This window comes from Frankliniella occidentalis, unplaced genomic scaffold, assembly GCF_000697945.3.
Source record: "Frankliniella occidentalis isolate FOCC.00 unplaced genomic scaffold, Focc_3.1 Scaffold15, whole genome shotgun sequence".
Classification (NCBI taxonomy): Eukaryota; Metazoa; Arthropoda; class Insecta; order Thysanoptera; family Thripidae; genus Frankliniella; species Frankliniella occidentalis.
In genome coordinates, this window is record NW_026267145.1 from 1,586,696 (window position 1) to 1,595,678 (window position 8,983).

The window sequence follows — 8,983 nt, forward strand, 5'->3', positions numbered from 1 at the left end:
GGGGTGCGGGCGGGCTGCGTGAGGAGGGAGCAACCTCGGGGCGACGCTGAGCTGGCCACTAGTGTTTCTGTGGGCTCATTGACAGGCACTGCGCGGCCCCGCCAGGTGTCGGGCCTCTGCCCTGTGCGGGGGCCTCGGCACCTGCCCGTCCGGGCCTCGGCCGGGCCTCTGCCAGGCCTCGGCGGCACGAGCCCCACGTCCAGCGCCCCGCACGGCCTCCTGGAGGAGCGCGGCCCAATCAGATAAACCGCAGACGGTAATCAGGAATGACCGGAAGCGGGCTCCTAAAACGAGAGGCCTGGCCGGCAGGGCCGGGCAGGGCTAGGAGGGCCCCGAGTATCATAGAACAGGGAAAACAAACCCAGTTGGCTCCGTGGGCGGAAAAAGTCGTGTTTTTCGATTCCGGGCATAGCGAGATGGCCGGTCTGATGGTGTTGCAGCAGGTAGGGCGAAGGGGGGGGGGGGGGGGGCCTTCCTTCGACCCCCGCGACGTGTGACTCCTGCTCTGCATCGAGTGCTGTGGACTCGGGGGCGCGGGGCCGCAGCTAATGCCCCCCTCGCACTTCTTGATGACCGCCGTGATGCGCGCGCGTGCCCCGCCCCCTCGTTACCCGGGACATTCTGTAATCTAGAAAAGGATGCAGTGATAATTGGGAAGAGTGTGTAGAAAAACGAGGCGCTGCTCCTCGACCTCGAGCAGCGCGGGAGGAAATGATGAGCCGGCGACCCGAGTCGTTGCCCCCCCTGCAGTGCTGCAGGCCGCCCCCGCCGTTTGCGGAGGCATAACGGAGCGCACTGAAATACCGATTACTGCACGGTCGTCATTAATCCCGATCTAGTCGCTGGAAAATCGGCATCGACCTCAAAACCGCAGGAGGTCAGCAGCGCTGCAGATGTGGCGGCGAGGCGCTGCGCGGACTAATAAGCAGTGGCCGAGGAGGATGGGAACGGTTTAGTTAGACTCCGTTCAAATGTTCCCGCCTCAATGTCAATCACCGCTTTCGTTATATGTCCCGGACTGTGCTGCGCTGCGCGCGGGGCGGGCGCCTGCTTCGCTTTTGATTGCCGGGGCCCATAACCTTTCGGAATGGCGATGGCGCTATTCGAGGAGTCTAAATTCCAGTTTGGGGCAAAGGAGCGCGCTTCAGTCAGTCACTTGAAAGGAAGGCTGGGCGGGTGTCTTTTTCAGGCTTTCCGACGGTCTGACGGCGACCGATTGAGCCCGCGCTGCAGTATTTGGTCCGGGGCCCCCTTCTTTTTGTACTCCACTTGAGCGGCAGCGGCAGGAAGTCTTTAGATGAATTATTTCCGATGTCTCGGCGGCGCGCGCGTCCTCCCGCGGGAGGTGCCGGCCCCCACGGCTCCCGCGGCCCCCGCCCAGCAGCCGACCAGCTTTCACGCCTATTTGCCCTGCTAGAGCTCCCCCCTTGCGCCCAGGATATCGGTGAGCTGCGCTCAGAGTAAGGTATCCACGAGCGCGGGCAAAAAGAAATAGAGAAAAAAAGGGAAAGGGGTATCCCACAGAAGTCTAATCTTGCACCTCAAAACCAAGTGTGTAAATTTCACACACTTAAAGGTGCGTGAATTGCCATTTTTAACATGCACGCTTGAACGAGTAAGGTGTGAATCTTTCTTGAAATGTTTTGCACTTTTCAGCACTCTTCGTCCGCCATGGAAATCAAACACCTGCAAAGTTTGTGACATTCAGACACTTTGGTTTTTCTGTGCGGCAGTTGCATAGAGAGGGGTGGGAAACGAAAACAGAGGTATTAACGGGGTCTCCTCTGCGGGCGCCTATAGTTGGTTCACGAAATTCTGACACACCGGCACGCAAAGGACTTGGAGACAATCACTCCCTGATTCTTTGTTGACGTCGTAAGCAGTATGGTCACACTCATTATAAGGGTCGGATAGCTAGGCTAGAGCTGCCAAGCCATACTTCGCACTCCCCCGCAGGAAGTGGGCCCTCATAAAAGAGACGCGAAGATGTTTGGCAGCCGTATCACTGGGCCCGGCGAGGGCCGGGGACCCTTCGGCAGCAGGCCTTCACGCATCGTAATGACGCTTACAATGAGACCTCGGGTCCAAAGGCCTGCCGGTGTGTCAGAATTTCGTGAACCAACTATACTGGCCGAGTCATTAAAAGGAACTGCGGGGCCCGGCAAACGGGCCGCGCTTTTAAATATTGACGCCGTAATGCGGCCTTGTTACGCGTTTCAATCAGAGGTTCCTCACCCCCCCCCCCCCCCTAACCCAACAACGCTCCTCGCGAGGGTTATTATTTCACCCTCTTCGCGTGGTCACCTCCCGCGAGAGCCGAAAAGTGGAAATGACGTGTCGCCGGCGCTCTGCCAGACAGTTTTGCTGCTCGCGGGGGAGGGGGGGCCGTGAGATGAGTGAGAGACATGCGTTGCCAACAGACTTGACAAAAAGATGGAAAATTGCTCGGTCTGAAGGCGTCGTGCGGCGGGCGGCCTCACACCCTCAGTCCTCTAGTTTCATTCAATCATGTCGCCGCTCCTTTGGCCCGGCTCTGCCCGCGCGTCTCTTCTCTCGCCGGCCGCGTGATTTTTCATCGCCATTTGAAGCAGTCTGTCGCCTGCATGTCTGCCTAGCGGCCCGCCTGTCTGCCCCCATCATTACCATTACCATTATGGGCGCGCGATGTGTTGACAGCAATTGTCACAACTTTAATTTGTTTGATTCTCTTAAAAAGTTTGTTTCAACTTTTTTTCGTTTTTGCTTTTTTGTTATCCGATGACGTGTCGGTAGTTGCGGGTGTGAAGTGAAAAGCCTGTATCGCTTGTCCGCAGCACCGCGGGCGCCACCTGCCGGCCCCCGCTCCGCTCCGGCCCGGCGGCACTCGCACGGATCCATCATAATGTCACGCGGTGGCCGGCAATTAATTCCCGATTCCTCGCAATTAAAAGCATATAGCGACGACACAATGGAAGTCTGCCCCTGTGTGTGTGTATGTATGTGTGTTTCTGTGTGTGTTTCTGCTTCTCTCTCGCGTATCCCCTCCTCTGCTGCTTCCTTTTCTTTTAGCTTCACGATGATGTTGTGGCAAACAACAACACGTTAAAGTTTGAGCGTTAAATGAGGTGGTTGAGCCCCGCCGTGGTGATTGGCGCGGGTACAATTAAACGCCGTTTGTGTCGGCCCCGCTGTCGGCCCCGCCCGCTCTGATCCGGAGCTCCTCATGAATGCGTCATGGCTACTGGCGGAGGCCCGGCGCGGCGTATGCCTAATGCAAGCTGCGCAGTATTTGTGGAGGATCCAGACCCCTTTCGGCAATTGACCGGCCGCCACCGCCCCTCGCCCCCTCACCCCACTCCACTCGGCCGGGGAGTCGACTGTTACGTGATTTCGAACAAACGCTCTGAAGCCGGCGTCGCCCTGCCCCGATGGGAGCTGTGCGGTCTGCTGGCGCTAAATCATTTACGCGCCAAACACTAAGTGAAGGTGGCCAGACCCGGGCTAGAACGGACTAGACTCCCCTCCCCCTTTCCCCCCTCTCTGTCACCCTCACCTGACTCTCACGCTCTAACTCTCTCTCTCTTATAATATCCACCTTCCAATCCGCGGTGACGGAGGGGGCTAAAGTGATGAGATTGGGCATGGGGACTGCAGCGGAGGGCCGAAGAAAATAATGAAAAATGTGTAGGGGGCGCAAACATCATGGAAGGGGTTGTAATTACAAAGACTCATTAATTTAGCCGTAACTCGCGCGGCGCTGTCAGGGAATGGTTGGGTGGTTCGGGTGGTTGGTCCGGAACGGTAACCTAATGGATAAATAAATATCGGCCCGTTGTGAATACCGAAGCAGGGGGCGGGCCCGCAGGTAAGTGCGGGTGGAGTCGCGGCGGGGCCGCCTGCTGCGCTCATACTGCGGTGGGCCAGCAACGTCTTTGATGAAGTTCAGCAGCAGCCCGCATGTGTTCAGTTATTGTCCCCCAAATAATAAATTGCATTTTCTTTTTCGTTTCGCAGGTGATGCTGCCCCAGAACCTGCAGACCATCCTGACGCTGGCGGCGCTGCAGGACCAGAACGCGGTGGCGGCCAAGGCGCTGCGCTCGCCCAACCTGCCGCTCATGGACCCTAAGAGTGGTGAGCATTGCTTCAGGCACACGGTCCCCAGCCGTGACCCGGCGGCCCCATACGTGACGCCACGACACAAAACCTTTTCCTTTCCTCTCTCGGTTTTTTACCCGCGGCCGCTGCTCTCGGGAGTTATTTCGAAAAAGAATGGGAACGAAATCCCGCATGTTGCTCCGGACGCGGTCCTTCCCGAAGGCGGTTATTAGGCGCGAGGCGCGGAGCGACGGCGATGCGACCCAAAAAATGTTGGGAGGACGTGTGAGTGTGTGTGTGTGTGAAGGCCTCTCCGTCCCGGACGGGCCTCAATGACAGGGATATAGAGAGCACAGCGCCTCGGGCCGGCCCGCCCGCCCGCCTGGGCCGCCCGTTCGAAAATCGACTAGTTCCACGGACGTTAATGACTTGACATGGTCTCCTACAACGCACAAGTTGCACTCGTTTCTCTGCCGGCATGAGTTCAGTTTCCCCCGCCGGGAGCAGTCTGCTCTTCGCTCTGATTTCCACTGCCATTATCATCAGGCGCCGTGTCCCCTCCCACCTACAGCGCGGCGGCCCCTTTTAACCATTCTGATTCGAGCAGACGAAAAGCGCTGATGATTCCAAGAGGTGCGGCTCGCCGTGTTCCACCGGCGATTCCCTCGGCCACCTGGAACAGGCGAGAAAAAAAAAGTTCCGTTCAGGAACGGATCGTGAAAGCAGATGATACGAATTCAAGAATTATTCCAGTCTATACCTATACTTTGTATGTGGTGAAGGGTCTAAGACTCGGCCTAAGACTAAGTCAGTGTGAAGAGGGACGTAGAGACAGTTTGCGAGTGATACTTTTCAATAGAGACATGGTTTGAAAATAATGTTTCTGAATTCATTTAGTTCTGTCTTTTCATAGTTACGTTAGAGTTTGAATTACCGCGCCGCGCGCGTTCCTCAGCCGAGACGGTCCGAGCCGAGCCACGAGCTGCGCCTCGAGCCGAGCGGCGAGCCGAGTCTGCCGGAGGGAGGGAGGTAGAAGGGAGGGGAGAGGGGGCGTCTGGCTGGGGCACGGGGCACGGCGGGCGGGAACCTCATCGCGCGCCCCTACACACACTTTTGGATGACGTCATGCCTGGTGCCTCTCAGCGCTCCGCATGAGAGTACAAGCAATGATACATAGTTAAGTAAAGTATTATTAATTTCAGTTGAGTATAATGTATCATCTGCTAAAAAGGAAAACAGCATCTTTGACAGGAAATTCTTGATCATTTGCTCCCCTTCCCCCTCCACGGGCCGCTTCTTGGGCGGCGGCCCGAGATACGGCGGTCCTTCATCCGCGCGCTCGCCTCGTGTCGTTTGCATGATAATGAAATCTCTCGCACAAGGCATTCCTCCGCGCCTAGAGCGGCGCAACTCGCGCGCGCCCGGCCGCCAGTTGCGCGGGTCTCGCCGCCGAGCACACCTTGCCCACCTGCCGCGTTCGTCGCCGGCGTGATTTGCTGTCCGAGTTTTGCGCCGCGCAGTGTACGTAACCGTGTCGCCGCGCCATTTTCTCGTTTTGCGTTTTATTTTTCGCGCTCAATTTGCGCCGCCCGCGATTGGTGGCGCGGGGGCGTTGTTGTCGCACGGCAGCGGGTCCTGCTTCCTCTGGGGTCGGCCCAGTCGGCCCTGCGCTGGGCCTCGCGCCGGGCCTCGCGCCTGCTTACATGACGTGACAACATTAAAGCCCCGGATAGATCACCGAGGGGAGGAAGACGGAGAAGAGATGGGACGGGCCGGGACGGGCCGGGACGACTGCACACATGATTAGAGGAGGGACCATTTGAACGGCAAACGACTGAAACGTAAATAAGTAAATAGGAGGAATAAACGAGACACGACGAGAGAGAGAGAGGGAGAGGAGGACGTCGCCGTGGAGTGGCGTCGTGGAGGGGGCGAGCAGCAGAGATTGAGGAACAAATGGCCGAGTGACGGGCATGAATTCAGTTTTATTGAAAGCAGTTAAAGGGAATCCTTGAAGTGGTTTGGAGAGCGTTGCGCGCGGCGGCTGCAGCAGCAGCACTGTCCTGCCCTCATGTGGCCGACCCTCTTCTGGAGCGCTGTGGGCCGTTGTCTTTCTCGAATTACGATTCTCATCATTCCTCGTCGATAGAAACAAACTCGCGCACAAGAGGGATCCTTGTGCTCTGCTCTCCTCCTCACGAGTCACGGCTTTATTTTTCCGAGTCTGCTGTCGTCGTGTTTCTGGCACTCTCTCGCTGAAGTAGACCTCGGAAAGAATCATCATGGTGGTAACTCTACTCGAGGCTGGCTTTTGGTTTGTGCTGCGTGGCGCTCAGGCACGATTCACAAAGCAGCACGGGCGGATCGGAAAGCGGATTCAGATTGGGATTGGGGTCTCTTTGCAGCGGCAGACAATTGCGGTCCGGCCGCGCCCCGCCACGCCCCGCCACGCCCCGCATGGCGCCACATATTTGTCCCCCATTGTTGTTTGGCGCGAGCAGAACCATTGAGGAGCAGCCGTATTCCCGTGTTGTCGCGCTGTCGGCGTGCTTCGGCCTGCTGTGTCGTCGTTCGAAATAGTCTAATAACCAAAGGGAAAAGCATGGGCAGCAAAAAGATGAACCTATTTCACCACAGAACGTTTTTTGCGACCCAAAAGTTTTGATATCTACGTCTAAATAATCCTTTCCACAGAGTCTTTACACATCTTGCGGCAGTGGCGCGCACACCGCCGCGCCGTGTGGTCTGCGGGGCCAAAGGGGCGCACCTCTTTGGTTCTTATCCTCCGAATTATTGTTACCGCTCCATTCTTTGCGGAGCTAGAGGCGCGCGAAGCGCGTGTCTTTGAGCCGCGCCTTGAGCAGCCGAGCCCTGCGCCGCTCAATGCGGTCCGGTCGTTGCGCGCGGCACCTGGCCGCCCTCGTTGTCATTACGAACTGGAATCATTCCACGCCCCCCCCCCCTACCTCTGCTACTTCCCGTGGCATTGCCCGCCATCCGTAATCCTTTCAGATGCAGATTTGAACTCTCTTGTGTACGTGTGTGGTATGTGTGTGTGTGAGTGTGTGTGTTTGTGGTTAAAATGCGCTGCAAGCAAAGCCCTCATCTTCCCGAGGCCACTCAGTTCAGATTTTTAACCTTCCCCCCCCCCTTTTTGCCTCTATTTTTTGTCCTCCCATCGTCTTTTTGCTTTTGTTTTGTCCCAACCGTTATCCATAATTCTTGGTCATTTTTCTTTTGATCTGCTCACGGGAGTGCACTTGTTGTTCTTTTTCCTCTTGTTTTTTAAAGGCAAATCTAGCATTGTGTCGTCGCTATGTTTGGACTCTTCATTTCGCGGGCGATTGCGGAGTGCTATGTTCCTTGTGTCAGGCTTTGACTCGACACGCCTGAAAGTACAGTCGCACACACACACACACTCACACGACGCCGCGTGAACATGCTCACGGCTGACTCTCTTGTTTCTTTTCCTATGAAACTTTTGGTTGCGCAAGGTGAGCCCTCTGCGAGGCCCTCTCTGTGTCCCTCACTAATGCCGCTACAACTGCTGTTCTTTTCTCACTCGTGTGTATTTTGTTTTCACGCGCCTTGAGTCCTCCTGCTCTTCCCCGCTAAGCGCCCCTCTCTAGTTTTTGTTATTTTCGCCGTTTCTTGTCATTCTCCGTCTCGCTCCCGCACGTGACCGTGCGCAGCGGTGTGCGTCCGTCTCCCCCGCTCTCGCCTCTCCTAATTGCCATTAACATGCAGAGGACTCTCTATCGCGCCCGAGGATCGCCTCGTAGGCCGCCGGGCTGGGCCGCGGGCCCTCGTCTAGGAGACGCGAAAACCTCCCACAGAAACAGAGTTTTCACCGCAAACCTCGGTCGTGGCGCTTGGCATTTGTTGCGCTGTTTTTCACTCCGCGCTGGGAATCACTGATAAACAACAAAGTTTTCGTGGCTTTACGGAAAAAATGTTACGAAATGCTTCGTAAAAAATAATTTACAAAAAGATTTCGTAAGTGTCAATTCACTAAACATTTCGTAACTTACTAATTCATTTCGTAACGAATGCAAATTTTGGTGTTAAAAAATTGAACAAAGTATATACAAATTTCGTACTCTTATTTAGTTCATCGAGCTTTGGATCTTATTTTACAAAGCAATTCGTAAAATAACGGTGCATCGTAGTTAAAAACGAAGTTAGTAGAAATTAACCGTGACAGTTTTCTAGCATCACGATAATTTTTTTTCACAATGAACATGCCTATTGCCTGCAAGTTTTGAAAGATTAATCTTTTCAATTGAAAAATCGGAACTTTATTTATCAAACAAATATAAAGCTTTATAGAATCAGCTCGAACGAGTCAGGAAACCATCGAGACACAGTCAGTGCTCGTTGTCTTCCTCAGTCGGGTCTACAGCGCAGGGAAGGATCCACGTGCCGTGGAACTCGCCGAGACCGCATCGCAGCTGTGGGAGGGATGTGTGTGTGTAGAAGAGGGGGGTAGAAAGAGATGAAAGGGGCCCGCTGAGAGAGAGAGTGAGAGAGAGGCCCCATCGCGACGGCTGGTTGACCACTGAGGAGACATCAAAGCCGTCTGTCTCACTCGCCGCAGACTATCCCCCCCCCCCCAACGCTACCCTCTCTACCTCTCACGGCCGCGTCGCCTCGCTCTCATCATATTTTGGGAGACACATAGAGGTCTTTATCTCAAATCGTCCGCTCTCTTCTGCTTCGCTATTTCGTCCCCGTTTGTGACGGCGGCATGTAGAGAGAGGACGGGGCTGAAGGGAGAGGAAAAGAGCAAAGAGCCAAAGAGTTTGCCAACAATAGTCATCTCATCCCTAACCAAAGGCGACTCGGGCCAGCGGGGTGGCAAATGGCTCAGATAATTAAGCGGAATCCCGCCGCACCCCAACCCACCCC

General features: G+C 55.6%; 1 protein-coding gene across 5 annotated transcripts in view; it reads left to right on the forward strand.

The window, feature by feature from the left end:
- LOC113211630 (zinc finger protein castor homolog 1) overlaps positions 1-8,983 on the forward strand; it is a 190,341-nt gene that overhangs the window by 133,261 nt on the left and 48,097 nt on the right. For all 5 annotated transcript variants that reach the window (XM_052263927.1, XM_052263926.1, XM_052263929.1 and 2 more), the window contains one exon: positions 3,994-4,111. In XM_052263927.1, the coding sequence (XP_052119887.1) occupies positions 3,994-4,111 (118 nt within the window). The remainder of the gene's footprint in view (positions 1-3,993; positions 4,112-8,983) is intronic.